Consider the following 25,361-nt stretch of genomic DNA (forward strand, 5'->3'; position numbering starts at 1 on the left):
GCCTACGTAGCTCAGGGTGATGTGAAAAAAAAAAAAAAAAAAAAAACATAAGAGGGAAACATTATATCCAGTGTAGTGTTTTTACCCGGTCATTGATTTTGCTGTTTTCCCAACACTTACGCTGTTATTTGAAAGTGGTGACTTGAACAGAAATGAGCATATAGAAGCAGCATTGATGGTTGGAGGCTGACTGAAAAGAATGAAAGCCATTTGGCTCAGTCATATCATTTTCCTAATGAAAGTACCAGCGTTGAATTTAATTCTGTCTCAATCAGCGCCAGTATTGATCAGATCAGTGAAGTTCCAAAGATTCTTTCAGTTGATGATGAGCACAGAGGATCATTTAAGCCTTCAAAACTATTGGTCTTCACTTGATGGAACAAGGGGAAAACAGTTCAATAATAAGCCCTTTGTACTATACGGATTTCCTTTTTCTTTTGCCTCCAAATGGTTTTTATCTGTGCTTCATTCACAAATAAAATGAATACTTCTTTCAGTGTTTTCACTGGAGCCTGAAAAACATCAATAGTTCAAATAAATATGTATATGAAAATGAAGAAATGGAGGGGTGTGTGTGTGCCCGCTGTACACATAACGGTGTATGCCTGCATGCAGTAACTAGTGTGTAACTGCAAAAACAGAATCTTATTAGTTTTAGTTTTCTGTATTATATCATTAATCATAAAGAAACTAAACAGCATGCAGGCAAGTTTGGCTCAAGAAAAACACACACACAAATTTATGTTCACACTTTCAAAGCAATCAGCAAAAATAGCATCAAAGTTCAGAATTTTATCATAATTCTAATATCATCAGACTTTAAACATAAGGGTACAGACAGGTAGCAATTATTTTCCAAATATGGTGATTATGTAAAATCCTGGAACCTCATTCTCACACATTAACAACATGTAATACAGATTTATGTGGCGTAATTAGCAGTGAACTTACTAAGGAATCAAAGGGATGAGCCATATGTTTTTCTTTTGCCTCAAATATCTCATTAAAAAGAGTGTATACTTGCCAGGTTACACAGCAAGCCTAAAATACTTCAGTGTTAAGTCCCAGTATTTAATGTTTACTCAGTGTTCCAGTCAATGATGGTTAAAAAAAGTCAGGCATCAAGTCTTCTCACAGTCACTCCAATTCTTACACTGGTCACTGAGTTTAGGACAGACCAAACTCCAAAGCCAGCAGGATGTGGGTTTCTTTCTTGCCACTATATCTTTTGGGAGCTCCAGAAACCTGGCTCGCCCTCTTTTGCCAGAGGGACTTTGTGTCATCTCATGGCCCAAAACAAAGAGTCTTAGGGATTGAGGGAAGCCTGAGCTTTATGGCTCAAATCACACAAAAGCTATGCTTAAATTATGAGCTGAGTGCATCACCCAGCTAAAAGCGTTTTGATACTTTTAGAATGATAAGAGCTCCCTCTAGAGGTCAGCTCACACTGCAGTAGAGCCACAACAAAGCAAAATTTTCCCTCTCCTCTTTCACTTTGTGCCTTTGTCTTTAATGTAATGAGGCAGATTACCTCTTATCCGCAGACTTCGCTTAATGAATCCTGCAAACAAGGTCTCGACAAGTCGCTGACTTCACTGAATTACAGCAAATATTAAACGCTGACATCAGCCGACACCTGCCTCTCTGGGTGACTTTAGCTGTGATGATCTCATGCGATAAGAGCTTTTTCTTTCTTTCTTTTTTTCTTTTTCAGAGCAGTGACTATTTTTTACTCCTTTGAACTCTTCAACTCTGTCCTCCTCCTTTATTTAAGCTCCCCTTTGACCTCCTTCAAAAACTCTTTCTCAGCCTCCTGCTACATCACACTCACAAACACACACACACACACACTCAGAAACACATACACATCCATTTCCTCCAGGAGCTCCTTCGTGGCTTTAATGCTGTCTGAAAATGTGTCTGCTCTGTCTGTCAGACTCACTGTCTTCTCCCTTCGTTATACTTAAAGGAGGGAAAATGCCTTTGTGTTTGCTGTTTTTCAGTAACTCTAAGTAGGGGTGCTGAGGAGAACATACACACGAACACACACTTACACACAGGTAAATTATTTACACTTCTATCAGCCTTAATGGATCTGTCAATTACATTACAGGCTCAATCTATAAGTCCTCTGCAAACGGTCTTCCTCCCATAATGAACAACAGCTTCATATATATTTGATCTGAGAGAATATATATGACATGATGAATGGTAATGGATGGTCATCCTGCTGTTATCCAGCATTAAACCCTTCTTCCCTCTAAAAGAAGGGATGATAACATCTCAGATAGGGTTACCTAACAGTCTGAGTTGAGCCTGTGATACTAAATCTAGTGTCTTTGTGCTGAAAACTGAAGCTTTCCACCTACAGTTTGTCTTCTCTCTGCTGTAAACAGCAGCTTTGCGCTGCCCTCTCTTTCACTTTCTATCTCTTGCATTGCGTGTTTGCTCTGTTTGGCTGCCCTGCTGCCATGGTCTTTCCTCCCTCACTCTGGTCTTTCATATATAATGCACGTTAAACAAACAGACATGTCAGAGCCACTCAAATATATATCTATATCTCCACCCTCTCTACCCCCTCCACCCCCATCCTGGGAGCGGGGTGTGTATGTGTGTGTGTGTGTGTGTGTGTGTGTGTGTCAGTGGGAAGGGATGGGGGGAACCACATATCAAAGGCCTCCCTGTGCAGAGGTCCATCTGTACTACAGTCAGCTGCAAAAAAATATAAACAGTGGATTATACAAGGGGAAGAAAAAAAAATCTATCTTTTTCAAAACAGTGAACCTACTTCATCACATCCAGTCATACTAGTGAATAGCAGTTTGGTGCAGAATCCTTAAAATTGCAGGCTCATATCTGAGTTATAACAAAATAGTGCCATTTCTTTTATCAACAACTTTATCTGTGAAGGAGCTTTGTGTGCATGTTAGTGTCTAAACATAAAAGTCCCAGCTTGTGTACTGTCAGCGAGTGTACAAAGCAGTGTTTGATCCATACAAATGCAGACCCAACTCCGTTTTGTCCCTTGTGGCTCGGAGCGCTAAAGTCTGTCAGTAAGATTGATTTCCCTCATCACTTACTTTACATGTAAATTTAAATTTCTCTGTTAAGGCATGGAGAGGATAAGCTGCTGCGCTGGCTCACTCTTCAATTGTATACATGCATAAATAAACACACACACGCGCATACACACACTCATCTACAAAAATCCCAATTTTCCAGGTGCAGAGGTCTGTAGAATAGAGCCAGAGCCACTCATACAGAAACTGCATTATTCTCCATCAGCAATGTGGAGAGTTGGAGCTATTATACCATCCACCAATAGCATGCACATACAAGTGGAGTTTGCCACTTGACAGAGAGCGCGATGGGGCCTGAAAAGAACCAGGGTGTGAGTGGGATCGTGCTTGATCAGCGGCAAACTAAGTTCATTGTCATTTTCATACAGAGTATGCTCCACTTGTGCTGCAGTAATGTGATGCAAAATGAATAACTGCACACTTTGCAGGCACATTGTACAGCATTTCAAGTTGAAAGCTCCCTGAGTGTCGGTGTATGTATTCTCTTAGATCAGCAGATCGCTGCCTTTTTAGCTTTGCTACGCTGAAGCTCAAGATTGAATATAATTCAAATTTATAACATAATAAAGTCATTAGTAGTACATAAAGGTAGATGAATTTCTCTCTAATACAGAAGCCTCACCTGAGTGGTAAGAATAAATAAGGAATAAGTGATTTGCTCTACTCTTTCCACCCACTGTAGGCGAAGCAAAAGCTGGTTTTATTCAGACAACCAATACACACAGTGACTCAGAGTGTATACTGTGTATGGATGAAATGGGCTCGAGAGGCTTTTCCACTCACACAAAGCAAATATCTGTCCAGGAATAAGATATTGATTTGTCATTTCCCAGAGCTGGAGCTTTGTAAATAGGCTGAGCAGATGTGTGACTGGTGATTCCTGATAATTGTTGTCCAATAACAGTCAGGTGCCTTTTGATACATTAAACTTGGATGTACTGTAATGTAGATCATCATTCATGATACCTGGCAAGTGCGCACATCCAATAAACACACACAGGCACACGTTCTATTTGGTATGCACGCAACAAGCCGACTCTGCTCAACCAAAAACAATCAAATATTTATTCCCATGTTTACAGCGTTCCATTTTCACAATATTACCAGCAACATATTTCTCCGTGTCGACATGAGAGTTAGAGATTCTTGCTCTGAGGAGGCGCGCCCAGGTGGAGAAGCTATTTAGTTTACAGTTTAGCTGCGTTGATGAATTAGAGCAGCAGTGAGTGTATTTTGTTTTTCTGGCCACAGAATCTGAGCTAATTTTAAAGAAACAAAATAAACTAAACATACATATTTTGTCCTCCCCTGCTGCTTTTCATTTTTGTACTAAATAAATTATCGTTAGACATGCTGCATTATTTATAGCCACTTTAAGTTCTGTTGCTTTGTGTTGCATTGTACATATGCAGTGGCTGTGTATTTTGCACACACTGCATGTTTTTATAGCCATTATTCTTTATATCATAGAAAATCTAGAGCTTTTAAAGCTGCAGAGTTTTTTGTGCAAATTTTGCCTTATTCTCCTTAATAACCCGGGTATATTCTCCCATATAATTCTTTTAGTCACTTCTTTTTGTATTTATTGAAATGTCTCTGTTTCATAATAAAGTCTTATATACTTTTTATTTTTATTTTAATTAAGTATAATTTAAGATTATAGAACACTTCTGTCACTACAGTGCAATGTGTGAGCATCTCCACCAGATGACACTAAATGCTCAGAGCTGGGGAGGTTTCCTGCAGTTAAATCATCCACCCACTGGATGGAAGCAAACAGAAATAAAATGCTACTGAAAGGAATAACCGGAAATGATTTGACTGCAAATACCGGATAAAATAAGGAAGGAAAAGCAGCGGGAGAAAAGAAGCGATGGTGAGCTTGTGACGCGTCTCCTGTTTGTTGGCTAAAAGCTGCGTTTGTTTACCATTTTTGTTATTCGGGCTGTTACATTAAATGGTAAGAGAAAAGCACAAATACGTTCCGCCTGTAGCCTGCTTGGGGTATGAAAGCGAGTCTGTAAAGCGCATCTGGAAGTGATCGACAACAGATGCCACACAAACCCAGGAAGTGCAGAGATTAAAGGGATTTAGAATTGAAGTGCTGGATGTAGAACAAAGGCTTTGCGTCCTTCATGCACTGAAAGTAATAAACTCTGTAAGCACATGGTCGTTTCACGTAGGCTAAGAAAAAAAAAGTTGATAAAGTGATTGTGCACATGCTTAAATTGTGATTTCTGATCAGTGATCAGTATTAACGCTTATTTGAACAATGCTACAGTTACAAACGATTGAGTTGCTGTAGACACTGGCTGGTCTATGCTTGAACTGAAAAAAATATATATTAATGCCACTTAATTTTCTTCATGTCCGAAGCTTACAGATAAGATAACATAAGCACTATTATATCACAGTGTGAAATACACTCACCACTCACTTCATTAGGAGTTTGGTAGCAGTGGGTGGGATCCCCTCGTATCATTGATTCAACAAGGTGCTGGAAACATTCCTCAGAGATTTTGGTCCATAATGACATGATGGCATCACACAGTTGCCACAGACTTAATTGGCTGCGTATCCATGATCAGTGTTGGGGAGTAACGGAATACATGTACCGCCGTTACGTATTCAGAATACAAAATATGAGTAACTGTATTCCGTTACAGTTACCGTTTAAAAAGGTGGTATTCAGAATACAGTTACTTTGTTGAAATAAATGGATTACACGGCGGTACTTCCTTGTTTCATATTGTCACGGGTCAGGATTGTTTGGGTTTGTTTGACAGCTACGTTTTGTTGTTCCAGGCGGCAGTGTTACGGTTGCCATGGTTACAGGGCTCTCTCTCTGCCTGTTTCCTGGGTGAGAGAGCGCTTTTTTGTTGTTGTTGTTGTTGTGCTAAGCTAAAAGGCAGAATGCTACAGGCATGGCCCTAAAGAATGTAGCCTCATGGGCAGTGTAGTCCGTGCTGCAGCGAGAATGGACTACCATACACGTTATGTGTCTGTGAGCGAGGGAGGGAGAGAAAGGAAAAGTCCGAGCTGTCACGGAGCAAAAACGGGAGCTGGAAGCATGTAAATATAATAATAACCACTGCAGCCAAGAAGAGTGCCTGAGGAGCCCATTTGTAAGTAAGCTATTAAGACTCAACTGTACACTGTGTTCGTGTTTTCCTCCGGAAACAATAAGTTCCGTTGGAGCAGCCTTTCAACGCCTCTCTCCGTCTCCCGCAAGCAAAGTTGACCCAGACAACAAAGTAAAGCTAGTTTTCAGCTACCAGCCCGACACTAACCCGACGTATTAGCCAGAGGTCCCTTTACTACGTTTCGGACCTTCAGTAACAGTAATAAATCACAGCAATAGTACATTCACGTAGTTGTAAACAGCATGATAATATATTAAGTATTCCATAGTATTCAGAATACGTTACTCTCATTGAGTAACGTAACGGAATACGTTACAGAATACATTTTGGGGCATGTATTCAGTATTCTGTAGTGGAATACATTTTAAAAGTAACCTTCCCAACACTGTCCATGATGCATCTCTCCTATTCTACCACGTCCCAAAGGTGATCTATTTGATTGAGATCTGGTGACTGTGGCGGCCATTTGAGTACTGTGAACTCATTGACATGATCAACTAACCAGTTTGAGATGATTTGAGTTGTATAGGTTGGCTCTCCTGTTTAAATGGTGCTCAGTTGGGGCCCAAAGTGTACCGCAAAAGTATCCCGCACACCATTACACCACTACAAGGTACCTAAATTCATAATTTATTGTCTTTTTGCCAAATTCTCAACCTACCATCCAAATGTCGCAGCAGAAATTGAGACATATCGATCTATAGTCTTCTATTATCTCATTTCAATGACCCGATGCAAATGGTGGTTGTAATGAATGGTTATTTGAGTTACTATTGCCTTCCTCACAGCTCTCAGCAGTTTCGCTATTTTAATCTCTGAGAACTGCCGCTCACTTGATACTTTCTCTGTTTCTGATCTTTCTCTGTAAATTCTAAAGATGGCTTGTTAGGGCCATGGCTGGGCATGACTTGCTCTCTTTCCAGCCGTAGATACCGCCCTTTCTCTGCTGTCCTTTCTATTCAACAATTAGGCTATGAGTACTTAAGATCAGGGATCAGGTGAACTCCAGTCCTAGAGAGCCTTTGTAGTTAGCTGAGTTGCGTATGGCTTAACTGCTTATGCCTGCTCTGTGGAGTAGAGGGCATTTTTAACCATTTAACCTTTTTGATGTGCTCTTATGCATCAAATCTTTTGATGCTTATAGTGACTTGTCTGTCTTCTTTAGTATAGTTATTAATTTTAAAAAACTTTATTTCATCTATATTTTTGCCTCCTTGTCTCTTTTTTGCCCCAACCTAGATACTTTTTGTTACTTCCCTGCATCCCCTCGACTTTTAGAGGAATCTAACATGGATTTGTGGGAAAATCCCAAACTTTCTTCCCTATTCTAATTCTGAGGTTGAATTTGACTGTATCTACATACCTAAATACATTGAGTTTCTACCATATCATTGGCTAATTAAATATTTGAGTTAAGGATCAGTCACACAAGTATACCCAATGAAGTGGCCGGTGAGTTTATTTTGTCAGAGGTTGTCATCAGAGATTGTGGTTTTCAACACGTTATAACATATTATGTTACATATTACATTATAAATTATGTTAAATGTTACAGTTTTATATACTAAATAAAGTAGCTGCAAAATTGAAACATTTATTCATTAGATATCTTAAACAGTCTTGAATATTTCCCATTGTACATTCTTCATCCACTGGATTATTGGAGAGACTTGAATGAGTCATTAACATAAATGTGAGAAAATCAAATTTTTCCATAGCCACGTAAATTAAAAGGCAGCCAGGAATATGTTTAGCAGTGATTATGCAAGCTTGTGCAGGACAATTAAGTGTTACATTAGAGCCTGATAGATGTATATCAAGTGAGCAATGTAATTGGCTAGTATTGGCTTAGAACAGATAAATAAGCATTGATGCACATGTTATCGGTCATGCAGCAACTTGAAAACTCTTTGTTTTTGTTTTGTTTTTCTTTTAAAATAATGAGAAGGCAATGAACGCTTGTGGTAATGTAGACATGCTGTCATTGCCTATTTGACCAGCAGAGGGACCCTGACTCTGGTGTCCAATACACTCCGTGCTGTCTGCAGCACATTTAGCAGAATAGCGTCACAGCTACAATTATTACCACTAGAAATATTGGAGAATGGATGGATATTGGAGCTGTTTACTTTTTTGAAAGTTTAATTTAGTCAAAAGGTTTTTGGTTGAGTTTGTTAGACATGTCATATCTGCTTTTATTAAAAGAGTTCTTCATCAACTTGTTTTGCCAGGAGTTGATTTAAATCAGTCATGGCTGAGGAATCAGGAGAGGAAATCCAGCTACTCAGAAGTCAGAAGCCAAAGCTTATAGAAATCCTAAGTGCCGATCCTGACTTTGTACTCCAGCATGCAGATGCTCGCCGTCTGCTGTCTCTTCACGCCTACCAGCAGGTGAAATCTTGCTGTGCTCCTAGTGAAAAAGTGACAGAGCTTTTGGATCACGTCATACAGAGAGGTCCCAAAGCAGCAAAAGAACTACTGGAGCTTTTCAAGGATAACACCTTGCAAGAAACCTTCCCAAGGCTTGACTTTATTAACAAACTGAAAATCAACACACAGTCCTTGGGTAGGTTAAAATTTGCTCATTTTCATCAATCTTTTATTCCAGTTAGATTTCTATTTCTGATCTATAAATAGAAAGATTTTTTTTCACTTCCAAGGGGGAAAAGAAACCTCAGAAAAAAGAAAACAAGCACCTGAGATACCAGATGTCATTCCAAACAAAAAGATCTGCAACAATGGTGAGTGGCAATGCACTGAAATATATTCCACTGTCAAACTCTGTAAAACAGTCACATACTTTAACGGTCTCATCCCACAGGCTCTGGCATGGTGAGTGAGAAACAGCTGATGTCTGTGGCCCGTACCATCGGCAAATCTTGGAGGGCGATTGGCAGAGAAGCTCTGGAAATCTCATCTGTAAAACTGGAGCAAATCGAAGAGGACCATAATCTCCATGTGGAGCGAGTCTTTGCCATGCTGCGTCACTGGTGTAACTCACAGAGGGAAAAAGCCACACCCGCTCAACTGCATTCACTTCTCAGTCAGGGAGAGTGGATGTTGCCACCTGAAAGCATCGACTTCCTGTTGAAGACTGACTGATTACTTACCTAGACTATAAAGGAAATGTTTTTACTGAGAAGTCAGATCATAAATATCAGGGCTTAAACAAGAACAAGATTTTATTGTTTACTACACTGCATTTAGCACTACTGTACTTTATACTGTACATTTTTAAATGATGCATTAACAATTATCGTAGAAAAGTCATAGAAGTTTTGCCTCATGAAATCTCTTACAAGAGTTGCTTTTATTTCTTTTTTCTGTTGTGGTATCTGTAGTATGATTTTTATTCACCTTTCATTTGAGAAGATAATGAAAAGCAAGCTGTACTTACTTCATTTGAACGGCATTTTCTTTTTATGTTGAGATTATTCATCTTAGGGATGAAGCTCAGCAGTCCACATGAAGCAGCAGAGAAAAGAACATTTTCAAAACTCTTTCATGGAAAACATCTGCGAAGGACAGAAGCAGGAAAACCTTAATACCACTCGAAATAACTCTATGTAATAGTTGTATTATTCTTTCAACTGCCATAAAATAAACAATATGTTATTTTTTACTCTTTTATCCAGTGTTTAAGAATTGAGCCACAGCAAATGGGGCACAGATGACTGGACGGAAAATGGTGTGAAATCAAGTTGAAGGCTTATAAACTGGTGTGTAAATGGGGTTTTTTTTTTTGTTTTGTTTTGTTTTGGGGGGGGGTTGGTATTTGAATTTAATCACCAGAGTAGCCAGATCAGCAAGTTCAGCCACAGACAAAAGCATCACTGAATGTCCCAGAAACATATGAGACTATATAAATCCTTTTTTTTTTTTTGCTTTTTTACCCCTCAGCCGTAAAAGAATGATGGGGTAATGTTGTCACCTCACTGGTACGTGTTGATTACATCAATTAGATTTTTCTCAGTGCTGTTTTACCCATAGAGCTAGATACTTTCTCATTTTGCACCAATCTCTGTAAACCCTAGAGATGGTCGTGGTGGAAACTCCCAGTACAGCAGCAGTTTCTGAAATACTCTGACCGGCCCATCTACCACCAACATCCATGTCATGCTCAAAGTCACTTAAATCATCTTTCATCCTCCTGTTGTTCAATTTGAACTTTAACAGTTCACCTCGAACATGTCTTCGTGCATAAATGCATTGAGTTGCTGCCTTGTGATTGGCTGATTAGACATTTGCATTGACGAACAGTTTAACGGGTGTACCTATTGAGGTGGCTGATGACCGTATATTTGCGCTTGACTAGCTGCAAACTACTCCTAAACGTTAGCTGTTCCTGCTCATTAAAAAGGTAAATAAATAAAAATCACAGCTGGAAGAAGAGAAGAAGCCATAACTGGGAACAAAGCAATCTTAGGAGTTCTTTTCTGCAAAACTAATAAGGTTTTCTGTCTGCGCAATCTGGGAATCCCTTTGCTCCTGCATTGATGTTTCATAGAGTTTCTGTAGAGGCTGACTAGTGTCTTTTAAGATTCATTCACCTTCTCATGCATATCAGAGCAGATAAACAGCCTCTATTGCATAACACTCCATAACTCATCACAGTTAAAATGACTGCCTTTAAAAATGTTCACCCACAAGCTAATCTGATGCTCTTTGTTGTGAACTGATGAGAATCATTTCATGAAATCCACAAAAGTTTTATCCATTAAAGTGCTATACATGACTTATGACTTACTAAAGCATATTGACCTTCTAAAAATGAACTTTTGTGATCCCATAAATCACAGTTGTGTGTATGTGTGTGCCCCATTGTCTTTTCTCAACTCAGATAACATTAACTAGAAGTGTGGGACAAAGGTTGCCTCCCTCCCTCTCTTGCCACCTTACCTTTGCTTTGTAGCCATTTTCTGCAGTCTGGTGTCAGAGTACAGCACAAACCTGTCTCCATTCTCAGGTTAGTAGTATGAAGTTTGTACCATGTGTCTGTTTCTTATCACATCTTTTGAATTTAAAAGTATTAATGTTTTTTTTAAACAGCACATAAGAGATAATGGAACAAGCTAGTCTCCGTGACCTGAATGAGCCTCTTATTGACCATGCTGAAGGCCAGTTCTTCTTAAATGAAGCCTTCAAAATTATTATGGAGGAAGTGCTCTCCAGTGGCACAGATGTCAAACAGAAGGTATCTTGTGAAGCACAAAATAGCTTCCCTGCCTGTAGCTAACAGACTTCATAATCCACACTTTCCTCGTGCAGGTTTGTGAGTGGAAAGAGCCTGAGGAGCTGGCTCTGCTCCTGGATTTGGGGGTGAGAGAGACAGGAGAGCCACGGGACAAGCTCCTCCAGAGAGTAAGAGATGTCGCCAAGTACAGCATTAAAACAAGTAAGTAGAAAAATTAGCTAAACAGACAGGCACTTGTCCGATCTTGAAGGACTTTTTTTTTTTGTTAATTTCAGGTCACCCACATTTTTTTAATCAACAGTACGGTGGGGTGGACTATCATTCCTTGGCTGGAAGATTCCTCACTGAGGCTCTCAACACTAATCTGTAAGAAGGAACAAATAAGATAAGATATATAAGATAAATATTGAGGGGATAGAAGGTTAAGCCTGTAAGAATATTGAACAATAAAATGTGTTAGGCACTGATCAAAGGAGAGTTCAGAGTTTTTGCTTTGGTAGTAAACTGTAGAAATACAGCAAATCCAGCAAATAACATGATCAGACGTTTTCTGTGACAACTGCAGCTTCACCTATGAGGTAGCCCCAGTCTTTGTGCTGATGGAGAACGAGGTCCTCAGGGGCCTACGTCAGTTGGTTGGTTGGACAGAGGGTGATGGGATTTTCTGCCCGGGGGGCTCAACCTCCAACATGTATGCCATGAACCTGGCACGCTATCAACGCTTCCCAGAGGTCAAAAGCCAGGGGGTGTGGGCTCTCCCACGGCTAAGCATCTTTACATCTCCAGAGGTGAGGGCGACTAGTCACCTGTTTGTCTAGGTGTATGGTTGATGCAATGGAAGCTTCATCAGGTTTATTTCTAACTTCATGACACTGTTGAAACAGACATACTTGTGTTTTTTCCAGAGCCATTACTCTGTAAAGAAAGGCGCTGCATTTCTGGGCATTGGTTTGGACAATGTCATCTTTGTGAAAGTGGACAACAGGTAATTGAACTTAAAACTTTTTTATTGTCATTGTACAGTTGCTTGCACAGAGAAATTAGGTAGCAAGACCACAAAGGTGCAAAAGTAAAGAAAATAATATAAAAAAGAAGAACAATATAAAAACAGAGTAGATCAGTCTGCAGCCTGTTCCATCTCAGAACCCTCAAGAAATGGAGGCGCTGCTGGGCTTTCTTCATTAAGGCGGATGTGTTTGTAGTCCAGGAGTGTCTGGGATGATGGTATTGAAAGCTGAGCGAAATCAATGAAGAGCATCCTCACTGAAGTCCCAGGATTCTCCAGGTGATGCAGAGCAGAGTGGAGGGCAGTGGAAATTACATCCTCGGTGGACCTGTTTGCCTTATAGGCAAACTGGTGGGGGGGTTAAAGCTGGGTGGGAGGCGGTCCTTAATGACCTATAGGACCAGCCTCTCAAAGCACTTTGCAAACTCAGGTGTCAGTGCAATGGGTCTGTAATCATTGAGGCCACTGAGCGTGGTGGACTTGGAGACTGGGACTATTGTTTCAGATTTCAGGCAGTGAGGGACAGTGTAACAGGGAGAGGTTGAATAGTCTGGTGAACACAGGAGCCAGCTGGTCAGCGCAGACTTTGAGCACTCTACCAGGTATTCTGTCAGGGCCAGCAGCTCTCCCCTGATTTACGGCTCTGAACAAACTGTGAACCTGGTGTTCTTGGAGGGTAAATGTGTGTGGGCTGTGATCAGAGGCTATGGGCAGGGCGGTGTGCATGGTAGGGGTGTCTACAGTTCTCTGGAAGTGGGCAAATAAGTCATTTAGTTCTTCTGCTAATGAGATGTCCATGCTATCTGCATTTGTCCCGCTGCCTTTGTAATTGGTGAAGTGTTTCAGGCCCTCCCATACCTTTCTGGGGTTGTTATCTGAGAGCTGATCCGATAGTTTACTCGAATAGTCCAGTTTTGCTGCTCTAATGCCTTTTTTAAGGTCTGCTCTTGCTCTGCTGTACATATCCTGGTCCCCAGATTTGTATGCAGAGTTACGTGCCTTTAACAATGCACGAACCTTACTTGACATCCAGGGTTTTTGGTTGGGGTAGACCCAGACCCGCTTTTCCATGGTGACAGTGTCAATGCAATATATGATGTAACCCAGCACTGCAGCTCTGTGACTATCTAGGTCATTATGTTCAAAGACACTCCACTCTGTGAGGGCAAAACAGTCCTGCAGCTGAGCCAGAGCTTCCTCAGAAATGGTGTTAATAGTTCTGATTGTGGGCTCTGTCCTTTTACTGAGTGGTGTGTATGAAGGGACAACGAGCAGAGAGAGGTGGTCGGACATACTCAGGTGTGGGAGGGGAACAGATCTGTAGGCCTGGTTGATATTTGAGTAAACATGTGTGTTATTCCCTCTCATAGGGCATGTCACATGTTGAACAAATTCAGGCAGCACAGTTGTTAAGCATGCTTTGTTGAAATCCCCTGCGATGATGTGTACTCCCTCTGGATATCTCCGTTGCTGTTCAGAGATCGAGTCGTGCAGGTGGGCAAGGGCTGAGCTAACATTAGCGTCTGGAGGTATGTAGACTGCTGATAGTAGCACTACGGGCAGTTCTCTGGGCAAATAAAATGGTCTGCACACGACAGACATTGTCTCTATGTCCGGGGAGCAGACTGTGGTGATTATCTTAGTGTTTGTGCACCAGTTGTTATGTGTGTAAATGCACAAACCTCCACCTCTGCTTTTACCTGCTGTAGCCTCTCCGTCGCTGCGGTGCATTGTGCGGCCTGCTAGTTGCATAGAGGCGTCGGGAATTTCCTCTCGTGGCCATGTCTCTGTGACGACCAAGGCACAACAGTCGCGGACGAGTGGCTGTGCGGGGAGAAGTAAGTTCAGTTCGTCTGTTTTGTTGACGATCGACCGTGCGTTGGTCAGGAAGATGCTTGGAAGCGGTGGTTTAAAAGGCTGCTTCTTTAGCCTGGCTAGCACGCCTGACCGGCAGCCCCGCTTTTGTTTGCGTTCTGTCCGCCGCCTGGGTTGCTTGGCAGAGCCGATAACAATCCACGGAGCGCCCGGTGTTCTCGCTATCTCCGGGGGGATGTTGTTGATCCTCTGATAATCACTGGTAACGGGGATCTGGCTGTTATATCCGATGTTGCATAATTCCAGATGACTGTAGGTAAGTTTTGCTTTGCAAAAAGAAAAACGCCTAATTGGAGAGCCTGAAGCCGCTGCGTCCGTGTGCGCCGCCATCTTGGATGAATTGGATGACTTGTTAGTTATCAGTTGCCCGCTGAAAAAAGTTAAAAGCATAAAAGAAATAGAATTTTCTTCTGTCCCTAATTTATACCATGTCACTTTGAGCTCAGAGAACGTGGAACATGTTATATGACCTTTTATATAGACTCAATAATTATTCAAAATACAGTCCCGATAAAAAGTTTAAGACCACTTGAAAAATGGCAAAAAAAAATAAATAAATAAAAAATCATATTTTGCATGGTCGGATTTTAACAAGGTTCCAAGTAGAGCTTCAAAATGCAACAAGAAGAAATGGGAGTGAGACAAAGCAATTTCAAGATATTGAAAACAACGCTTAAAATGAAACAGGCTGTTTCATTTTAAGTTGCCATTTTTCAAGTCCCAGAGAACTGCCCGTAGTGCTACACCAGAGTTGCCATTTTTCAAGTGATCTTAAACTTTTGATTGGGACTGTAAATAATAGATTAATGTTCTGTATTGAAATAATTTTTAAACCTTGATCTATTGTAATCTGGAGTTGTGCCAAGTAAAAATAATACCTTTCATCTAATTAAATGCTGTCTCTTGTGCTGCAGAGGTCGTATGATTCCAGAGGATCTGGATGAAAAAATAGAGCTGTCCAAATCTCAGGTAGATTTGCTGATGTTTAGCTAGTTTTCATAAGATTCAACATGTAGCTTTTAGTCATCACCTCCTGACTTTAATTGTATATGTTTGTGTTTTCCATTAGGGTGCGGTGCCATTTCTTGTAAGCTGCACATCAGGGACCACAGTGCAGGGTGTGTTTGACCCGCTGGATCACATAGCTGATATTTGTGATAAACACAAGCTGTGGATGCATGTAGATGTGAGTGCACTTGTGGAAGACTGATGTGTGTTGACGAGACTTGGTTTTGTGAACCTCGTGAGACTTTTTTATCCCTTTTTTTGTCAGGCTTGCTGGGGAGGGAGCGTGCTTTTTTCTAAGAAACACAGACATCTGATGAAAGGAGTTGACAGGTATTAAAATGTACATGAGCTTGTACATGAGTGGAGATACAGTGTAAGGCTGTGATGCTGATTAGAGTTTGTTTCTGTGTATAACAAGAGCAAATTCAGTAGCATGGAATCCCCACAAGATGCTGGTGGCTGGCCTGCAGTGTTCTGCTTTACTCCTGAGGGACACCACGGTTTGACTTCACAATTTAAAGGCTGCAGAATTAATAATCATAAAGTTTGGGTTTGTACGTTTTTTGACAATCACTGACTTTGTTCCAGAATTTGTTGAAGCAGTGCCACAGTGCCAATGCCACATACCTCTTCCAGCAAGATAAGTTCTACGATGTGAACCTGGACATTGGGGATAAGTCTGTGCAGTGCAGCCGCAAGGTGGACTGTCTGAAGCTGTGGTTGATGTGGAAAGCTGTTGGCTCCATGGGCTTAGAAGAGCGTGTAGACAAGGCTTTTATTCATGCAAGGTAAATAAAGGATGTGGCACAGGGCAAGCTTCAAGTAAAGTCGTAAAGTCAGATTTGTCTCATTCTAACAGAAGATCAGCTTTACACATCCAGTTAAGACCCCTTGAAACCAATTGTCTTTCTCTTGATTTTCACTAACTAATAAATTATGTCTAATATATAAGAAATGTGATTATTATTTTTTTTTTAAAATATGGTTATTTTTGGGGTTTTTTGCTAAATCTTTTCTCTTGCAGATATCTGGTGGAGCAGATGATGAAAAGAGAGGGGTTCCAGCTTTTGAGCATGGTAATGTCATACATTTTTCATAAAGCATACCTGAGTTTTTTACCTGCAAAATTTCATTACCATGCTTGCATTTGTCTCTGCGGACAGCCAGAGTTTGTGAATGTCTGCTTCTGGTTCATACCACCGAGTTTGAGAGGGAAGGAAGGAACTGAAGATTACCAGGAGAAACTGGCAAAAGTAAGTTTGCCTGTTGCTGAATAAGAATAACCCGCCACATTTGAGATATTTTATTCCTTCCTTCCGTTGCACACATATTGACATGTACTTAGATGTGGCATCTTCATTTTTTGTAGTGTGCTTTTGAAAAAACAAAGAAACCTCCATTATCTGAAATGCACAGTTAATTCTGTGTATTGTTTTCTTGCTAAAAGGTAGCTCCTGTCATCAAGGAACGTATGATGAAGCAAGGCACTATGATGGTCGGCTACCAGCCTTTGGGAAACAAGGTCAACTTTTTCCGTGTGACTGTATTCTCTCCCCTACTGTCCCAGAAAGACATGGACTTCTTCCTTGATGAAATTGAAAGACTAGGAAAGGACCTGTGAGAAAGCCCATAAGTGAACACCTTGCTCTTCAGAAAATTTGATTGTGCGTTTAATGCTGGTCATTGTAATTTTACAAATAACAACAAACTAGTCAAATTGTGTTCATTTCAATATCTGATTTCCTAGATTCCAACAGCTGTTAAATAAATAAATAAAGGTTACTTGGTATTACAAACTTTATACCACCATGTTCTTTATTGTAAAGGAGTTTAAAACATTTTTGGAGAATGCCTACCCTTTACATTTTATACCTAACTAATTACTGATTTTTTTTTTTTTAATTGATTCCAAGAAAAGTGATTGGGGTTTTTGTTTTCTTTTGTTTTTACCCAGAAAAGCAGTTCAGGGTCACAATGCCTTTCTGTAAGTGCAATGTAAAACAAACAATAAAACAAATCGTCACCTCTGAGAACCTGCTTTTGGTCTTGTAATGGATTAATTGTTTAATTATTTGGTTAGGTTTAAGCAAAAAAAAAAACTTTCTTTGTGTAGGAATAGTACTCTCAGTCAAAATGTAATATTTATAAAGTCTGCTAGACACAAAGCCTTTAAACAAAACTTCTGCAGCACACCTTACAGTTATGGCCGCAAATCTGGGTCAGTCCGCTTCGGTCACGTGTCTTGGCGTACGACCAATCAGGACTCTCCCCGGGGAGCACTTCCGGTGGTGTTTCCTGTCAGTGTTTGTAAACTGAGAAAAAATTGGAAGTGCGACAAGAAATATTAATCTTCAGCACTCTGAAAACCGAAAGGTAAGCGGTCGAGTTTGCAGCATGCCACTCGCAGCTCTGTACACGTTTTATTTCTCGGTGCCCGTGTGTTTGGAGCAGTTGTAGCCCGCGAGGGCGGCGTTATTTTGAGGTCGGCGCGGAGCCTGCACACCCTGCCTGTTGTTGTGCTGTCCGGGGCGGGGGGTGGGGTGGGCGCTCACTCGCACAAGAGTTGTCCCAAAATCCAACTCCGGGCTGGCTAGCTGCTTTCTGCTTTCGTTTCATTCAGCGGGGACTCTCAGCGTGCGGCACACTTTCATACAGACCCCTGCGGAAATACACAAAGCTATCTGTCCCGTGTCCCGTGACCCCAGCGGAAAAATAAACCTCTCTTTTACTTTCTCTTTTCCCCCCCAAAAAAAGCTGGGATACGTTGCTAGCTAACTGCTGCTAACTGTTTGATCTTTGAAAGATCGATCAGAGAATAAACCCACCAGCTTACAAATGAATCGCAAAACAAAGCGTTTTCCAATAATAGATGTGGTTGAATCAGTTAAAATAAAAATCTCTGTCCGTATTAAGGAGTTTTCTGTATGGGTGGGCTTGGGTCGTCGAAAGAGCCCCCTTTACATTAACATAATAGATCATGCAGTAATCGTGCCATTTATCGTGCATGTTTGTATGCATTCATCATTTAAGTACTTCTAGCACCAGCTTTTGACCTGACTGGGAAACTGCTGTATGTATTTTATTATCTAATACATGAGTATTAGATGCAGGTAGAACAGACAAGAAAGGAGGGTAAAAGAGCAGGACAGCACACAGGGTTCAAGGCAGACTTGAACCTAAGCCACTGCATATACATATACCCCTCCTAAACCCAATGAGCTATACCGATCTCCTAGTAGCTTGGTTTTTACAGTATTTATGGTCCTTACATGGATGACAGAAGCAGCGTCATTCATATCCTTTGTAATAATAGCCACATTTGTGTGTAGGGTTTTCAAGACTAATACTTATATTTTGTTATTTTAAAATTCATTTTAAAACATCAGCTGATATTAATTCTCACAAACACACAAAACATAATCAGATTTAAACATATTTTGATAAATGTAATTATTTAAGAATCCACACTGATTTAACGTGTTTGTAATGTGATTTCAAATTTTCTCTGGCTCATGCTACAGAACATGCTTTGACATAGGTAAAAACGGTGCAGATTTATTTTTGCTGCCATGTGCACGAAAAAGACTTTCAAACAAATTCCTGCTGGAAACCAAGCTTCCAGTCAATTTACGATGTTTTTTTTTATTACTGCAACTGTATGAGGTAGATACAGGTGTGTGTTTCATTACACTTGGACAAAAGTGCACTGCAAACCATTTAAAAAGAAGCATCCCTTCTATATTCAACTACCGGCCATTGTCATTGAAGGATTTGTTTGGTTAATGTATTATTTACACAGATGCATTGTGCATAACGAGCTTTTCCCTCATCTCCATCATTTTTCTCATTTTACCTTTTATTGTTGTGTTTTCTGTCAGCCATGTACCAAGCAACTGGTGCTTTCCTGTCTGATAGACAGCACATATTAAAGCTGCACATACATTTTTAGTCATATATGCATATGCCTTTATTTTCAGACTTTTGCCCCTGATGATTTTGGAGGGTGTAGTCTCATCTGTCACCCCTCATCCCGAGTGAAGCCCCTCTGTCCCCACAAACACACACGCATTCAAAGCACGGCGATGACACACCATTCCAGCAATTCTGTTCGAGACCATATGAAATGGGTCAGTGGAAGTCTCTTCATCTCAAGATCACGATCATGGTTTTATCGTATGCATGTATCCGTTACTCCCATTGTTCAGTCCCCCTCTCCTTCCTTCTGATGCCTCGCTGCATGAGGACTCCTGCAATCTCCTCTTTTTCAAAACGACATTTTGCTTGTATTGTCAGGCTGGGTTGCTGGGCTGCGAGGCGGTGCTGTCCAGCATGGCCCTAATGCAAGCCAACAACATCCCAGGCCAAAAGAAGATGATGTCACCCTTGGGTCAGGGGCAAAGGACCAGTCCTGAAAGCCACCAAACCCACTCGCAGCATAGCCAGAACCACCACAGCCACCAGGTGCACCATGGACAGCCACATCACAGCCACATGGGCCATCCATCAACTGGGAGCTGCCCACCCCTGGTGAGAGATGCGTCTTTATTTTGCATGGAGAAATAACTCACTTTAAGTCTGCTAATGTTATTTCACAGTTTTGCTTTTATAAGCCAATTTAAGTCCTTGGTTGACAAATGTACACAGGTTGCAAACCAGCATTTAACAGAAGCCTGTTGTCACATTTTTTCATCTTTCAAAAGCTCATCCGGAAAGATGGAGATTATCATACATCAAGGATAATTGAGGGAAAGGGCATGCAGGCAAACCAGAATATGCAGCCCAAGAAGAAACACAAAAAATCCGGTTTAGCCAACAAAGTAAAAGTGGAGGTAAAGAATGGTTAAAATTATACTGAAATTAGAAAGTGAAAAGACTGTTACTCTTAAGTTAATTTCATCTAATTGTCTTCGTGTTTATAGCATTTAGTTCCATCAGTTGATATGGATGACGACAGCTCATTGAAAGTCCAGAAGAACTTCATCTGTGATCATTGCTATGGAGCTTTCCGGAGCAGCTACCACCTTAAGAGGCATATTCTTACACACACAGGTGAGAACTTACCCTCACCTCTTTACTTCAATTGGACTATTTTTTTATTTATTTTAAGCTTTTTTGTATGTCAACTAGGTAAGTCTTTGTGAGGATGTTTCCTCGTAGCCCATCTGCTCAGAATAAGCTTAAAAATACCCACCAACTACCTTTATTTTTAGTATTTGCTCCCTTAACCTGTTTTGATGTGTTTTCAGAGGTTGGTTGACAAGTTTGTAAAATGTGTCTTTTCCACGTTTCGTCTTCTCATTTTGTATGTTGATCTGAGTTCTGCATTGGTCCTAATTTGTAACTCAATTATAAGACTCATACTACAGTAATTAGTACAGTTTTCTTTATAATTTGCTTCTGAGGAGCCACATTTTGTTATAATCTTTTACAATGGGCTATAGAAGGCGTGGAGCAGTAGTTCTCCAGTCTTTCCAAGTTTTTCTTTGGACATTGGATGCCTTTTCACTCATTTTCAGTATAGTCCTCATAGTTGACCATTTTCAGAGGAGTGGGGGTTTTTTTTCTTTCGTTAAGCCACATAACACTGAGTATGAATCATTAAAGCATGAAAAGGGCATCTAGCTCAAGAATAAACCCCTGTCATGTCTACACATAACAGACAGCTTAGGAAAGAACCAATTTAAATAGTGTCTTTAAAATCATGTCCTTTGTTCCCATTTCTTCAGTTGAATCTATAAAAAAGGCCAGTAATATCACAGCTTGACAAGCATAAAACAGTATTTAGACCAAACAGGTCTTTCCAAAAAAAAGGCTATTTACTGAAAAAAATGAGGAAACTGAAAAAGTGGAAAACAAAAGATGGTAGTCCTAAAAATCTATCTATAGCATGTGAACAGTGTTTGAAAGTCATTTCATGAAGAAAATGGAAGACAAATCCAGCAAAGACCTGACACAGGACCCGACAGATGCATCTGAACCTTCTCTGAACTGTTTGCTGAACAAGAAGTGAAATTGGTGGAAGGCTGGATGTCAAGATTAGATTCTTTAGGAGGGCAAATGGAGAGAAAATGCTGTGGTATGCCAAATTAAACAAGAACTACACTGAAAATCAGAGGCAACAGGACTTATGGAGTGGTTAATCCATATTTGAAATTGTTGTTTCAAATTGTCATCAGAATGTACAGAGTAGGTCAAAAGAGAGGTACAACAGAGTGTCTAAAGCTATCTGTAAAACACAGTGGAGGCTCTGTCATGGTTTGGGGCTGCATTTCAGTCACTGCTGTTGCAGATCTTCTTAAAATTGATGGAATTTTGAAAGCAGAGAAGTAACATCAGATTTTGATCCACCATATAGTACCATCTTAAAATTATCTCATTGGTATTGGCCTCCCAAACTGACAGCCAATGTAGTAAAAGCATACCTGGATAGAAAAACGCACAATGCAACACTGTCAGTCTCGGATTGGCCTCAACATTACTGAAGCAGTGTGGGATCATGTTGACAGAGAACGGAACAAAAAGCAGCCAACATCCAAAGAAGAGCTTTGTGTGTCCTTCAAGAATCCTGGATTCCTGAAGACTGCATAAAGAAATTACAAGAGTGCTTGTCTAAGAGAGTTCAGTTGAAAAAAGATGGTCATATCTAATATCAATTATTAAGCTCATTAGAATTGCCTAGTCTGTTTTTGCCTTTTATATTTTTGTTTGCACCCCTTTTCTCATCAAAGAGGTGTCTCCAGACTTTAACGCAGTAATGTAGATTTAGATGTCTTTTGTGAAATGCATGTGAAATCAGCGATAAATGCAGCATGTCCTGATGATTAAATTCATTTTCCACGTGTGTGGGTTTTGGTTTGTTTTCCAGGGGAAAAACCATTTGCGTGTGATGCTTGTGATATGCGGTTCATTCAGCGTTACCACCTGGACAGGCACAAGAGGGTGCACAGCGGAGAAAAGCCTTATCAGTGCGATCGCTGCCATCAGGTTATTCATACTTTTTTTTTTTTTCACTGATATACTTTACGTGTACTTGAACAGATCCTGCATTAAGAGATTTTCAGCTTGTCACAATCACTCCAACAACAATGGATTGCAGATGTATTGGTGGACATGGCACTGCATGTGCCCGCTGTCTTGAAACAAAAAAGAATACAGAAAAACAATTTAGAAATATTTTAGTTTTAAGCCGGAAAAACAAAAATTACCAAGGGAGGGGACCTAAAGGAAGCAATCAAACAATATTTAGGGTGAATAATCTGTAATGTGGGTAGTGCAAGTGAAAAACTAGCCATATGCTGCTAATTTATCTATCATTGACTCCTATTTATATTTAAAATCAGTTGTGCATGGAAATGGAGATTTTCTACAGCACTTGGCATCGACCATACAGTGTAAGATTTTCAAGGCATAAGATTCTAAATTCTGATCAGAATCTCAGCCAGTTTCTGTGTGCAAATCTCTACTTGAACCACTTTGTGAATTATTTTACAAGTGAAGTATTTACCAAGTGGAATTCTTATGGAGGTACACCAATAAATGAGAAACAGAAAAATGGCAGACATCACCCAAATAAAACTGCTGGAAATGTACTACCCAACCCTAATTCAAATACTACTTTGGCTGAAGCCCACGTTTGTTTGCATTGCTTCAGAACTTCTCACGGACAGACAGGCTTCTGAGACACCGACGGCTGTGTACAGTTGGGATGAGCAAAGAGGAAAGCCAGTACTCCCAGGACTCATCTACCCATCCGGCCTCATGGAGCCCACTACATCCTTCGAGCAACCGTCTGACTGTCTGACCCTCAACTTCCACATAGAGACCCAACATCAGTCTGCAACTCAGTAACATCACACCTTGGAGTGGTGACCTGAAAATAGCCCTACTTTTCCACAGCCAAACTTTAGTTTGCTCTCACCAGCTCATAGTGGATTTTTATGTTTTTTTAACCTACTGTCACTTTAGAATCCAGGAAGAAGGCGATGGGGAACGGACTCATTTGCAGTCACGGACATCGTATTGCGGCAATAAATGGAGATTACACAAAATTTGTGACTGCATGGACAGTCAGCACCTTTCGTGCTTTCAGCCTGCAGTCAACCCCAACTCTGCCTTTTAATTCAAACGAACGGTTCGCTAATGTAGACGCAGACAGAAAACCATGAAGCATTAAAACGTCCTATTTGTTTTGTGTTTCTTTTGTTACTAATTATGTACCGGCTACAGCTTATAAGCAAAAGGTCACAGCAGGCTTGCTGTGTGCTGCCTCGAGGAAGTGATTAGTCAATGAAATACTGTAGTTCAGTAACACATGTGAAGGTAAATTTAATGACCTTTTTGATGCCGCTAAATGTTAAAGATCGTTGGAGAGGAAAAAAATCATCAAATTAGTCATCCATTTTTACTTTATGTGCCATATTCTTTTTGTGCACAAGTCTTAAATTAATCAAAATATTTTAATCTGCTGTTCATGCTGCTGTACATCTGGAAAAATAACTACAGGTCCAACCCTAGTGGTAACCAAAACAAACACTAAAGTTGAATTGGATAGATGGTATCTGTACCATGGCAAACACATTTAGAGTTCTACCTTGTTTTAAAGGCATATGGCCCTAATTGTAAGACTTACACTGGCTAACAGCTGACAGATTTTCGAGGAGCTCCAATTTTTTTGAAGCTGATGTTTACTGGATGTAGGGATGACCTGTGTGTGGCAAAAAATGAGTTTTTCCTTAACGTGCTTCTGTAAAATGACCTGCCGTATAAATCCATTGTGGTTACTCTCCCTTCCTAGAAACCGCTGTCTTGCCTTTTCCTGTTCAGTGATCAGAGATTGTTCTCACTTTAAGACTTTTTATTCCCTTCATTGTATTTTGGTAAATCCTTAGGTTTACTCTTACTTAAGTATCTATGAAATATTGTCAGAATCATGCTCGTAATATTTTTTAAATGCAGCTGGATCAACGCTAGTCTCGAGTCTTTTCACATGAGTGCACTGGGGACCTTTTTCTTCAGTACTTGTGTGAATGGCCCAGGTCAACCAGGTTATAATATAAATTGGCTCATCTACAGATTCTCACTGCTGAATTGTGTGTTTGCCTGACTGAATGTGATCTAAATACAGTTCCATGTCATTTAACACTGAGCATCTTCAGTGAAGATGACAAGTTGTACTTTGTTGTGGAACTTTGAGGGTCGTTTGTATGTTGATTATTGGCAATATAAAACTTCAGGCCTGTATATTGTGAAGTCACTGGACTGCAGATGTTAGTTCAGTTGTAGATGACTATTATTTAGACGAAAGGTTTTTTTAATAATAGACAGGTAGATCTGTTTCTGTCAGACTTTTAGATATGTGAGAAGAGTTTGGGCCCATTGCTGACTGTCTACTGTTTATGAAGTTAATATATATATCTATAAATTGTTTTAGGGCTAGAAAATAGCATGTATGGGACCTAAACTCCAAAGGCAAATCAAAGTTTTGATGATGTTTTAACCTTTAGTCTGATCATTGTTATTCTTTATTATAGTTCAAAAGGCCATGGTGACTCAGCACGAAGCTTGCTTTTAGGACAAAAATTTGAAAATGTCACACTTGCCCTTTTAGTGCAGCAGCTATGATTAGCTAGGATATTTTGTTTTAATTTGCATGTATTTGTTGGAGGATCTTTTATTCATTTGTTTGGAAAATAATTTTTTTTTTTGTTTATCTGTTTTTATTTTATCATCCCCTATATTTTGTTATGCCAGGAGTGACATCAAGTCAGTTTCACACTGTAGTGAATGGAGTTTTGGGCCCAAAGTAAAAATAAAGTTGTTTCTTTTTAAACGGGTGGTATTGGTCATATATTTACAGCAAAGGTTCGTGGCGGATTTTCTAATAACAGTTTTGAAGGATAGTCTGTAAAGTCTGCTACATTCAAATAGTTGTGTAAGTAATGCAGCAGTTATGTCAGCAGGTGGCAGCCATGACCATATGAGAGTCGATTTTCCTCTCAGCCTGTTAATGGAAATGGAAACAAACCTCAGCACAGTGCTCTGTATGTTGTTTCAAC

At 40.2% G+C, this 25,361-nt stretch overlaps 3 protein-coding genes across 10 annotated transcripts; all 3 read left to right on the top strand.

The window, feature by feature from the left end:
* The first annotated feature begins 4,918 nt into the window (after window positions 1-4,918).
* zgc:174906 (uncharacterized protein LOC571548 homolog) lies at window positions 4,919-9,327 on the top strand. Its single transcript, XM_063463315.1, has 4 exons — window positions 4,919-5,040; window positions 8,455-8,789; window positions 8,884-8,964; window positions 9,045-9,327. Exons 2-4 carry the CDS (start codon window positions 8,474-8,476, stop codon window positions 9,323-9,325), a joined length of 678 nt encoding a protein of 225 aa, XP_063319385.1. The 5' UTR covers window positions 4,919-5,040; window positions 8,455-8,473; the 3' UTR covers window positions 9,326-9,327.
* A 507-nt stretch (window positions 9,328-9,834) lies between these two features.
* csad (cysteine sulfinic acid decarboxylase) lies at window positions 9,835-17,323 on the top strand. Of its 7 annotated transcripts, XM_063463308.1 has the most exons (15): window positions 9,835-9,942; window positions 11,064-11,189; window positions 11,273-11,417; window positions 11,492-11,618; window positions 11,693-11,783; window positions 11,983-12,205; window positions 12,323-12,402; window positions 15,213-15,267; window positions 15,368-15,484; window positions 15,572-15,636; window positions 15,725-15,806; window positions 15,895-16,094; window positions 16,331-16,382; window positions 16,470-16,559; window positions 16,754-17,323. In XM_063463308.1, exons 3-15 carry the CDS (start codon window positions 11,286-11,288, stop codon window positions 16,925-16,927), a joined length of 1,488 nt encoding a protein of 495 aa, XP_063319378.1. In that variant the 5' UTR covers window positions 9,835-9,942; window positions 11,064-11,189; window positions 11,273-11,285; the 3' UTR covers window positions 16,928-17,323. The 7 variants fall into 7 exon arrangements, with proteins under 7 accessions (XP_063319378.1, XP_063319379.1, XP_063319380.1 ...); XM_063463309.1 differs by lacking the exons at window positions 9,835-9,942; window positions 11,064-11,189; window positions 11,273-11,417 and having other exon boundaries at window positions 11,719-11,783; XM_063463310.1 differs by lacking the exons at window positions 9,835-9,942; window positions 11,064-11,189; window positions 11,273-11,417 and having other exon boundaries at window positions 11,494-11,584.
* A 255-nt stretch (window positions 17,324-17,578) lies between these two features.
* znf740b (zinc finger protein 740b) lies at window positions 17,579-25,135 on the top strand. 2 transcript variants are annotated; one of them, XM_063463861.1, is made up of 7 exons: window positions 17,581-17,679; window positions 19,284-19,433; window positions 19,600-19,833; window positions 20,007-20,135; window positions 20,226-20,355; window positions 22,172-22,290; window positions 22,958-25,135. In XM_063463861.1, the coding sequence occupies exons 2-7, from the start codon at window positions 19,389-19,391 to the stop codon at window positions 23,105-23,107; spliced, it is 807 nt and encodes a 268-aa protein (XP_063319931.1). In that variant the 5' UTR covers window positions 17,581-17,679; window positions 19,284-19,388; the 3' UTR covers window positions 23,108-25,135. The 2 variants fall into 2 exon arrangements, with proteins under 2 accessions (XP_063319932.1, XP_063319931.1); XM_063463862.1 differs by lacking the exon at window positions 19,284-19,433 and having other exon boundaries at window positions 17,579-17,679.
* The last annotated feature ends 226 nt before the right edge of the window (window positions 25,136-25,361 follow it).

This window comes from Pelmatolapia mariae, linkage group LG20, assembly GCF_036321145.2.
Source record: "Pelmatolapia mariae isolate MD_Pm_ZW linkage group LG20, Pm_UMD_F_2, whole genome shotgun sequence".
In the NCBI taxonomy this organism is placed as follows: Eukaryota; Metazoa; Chordata; class Actinopteri; order Cichliformes; family Cichlidae; genus Pelmatolapia; species Pelmatolapia mariae.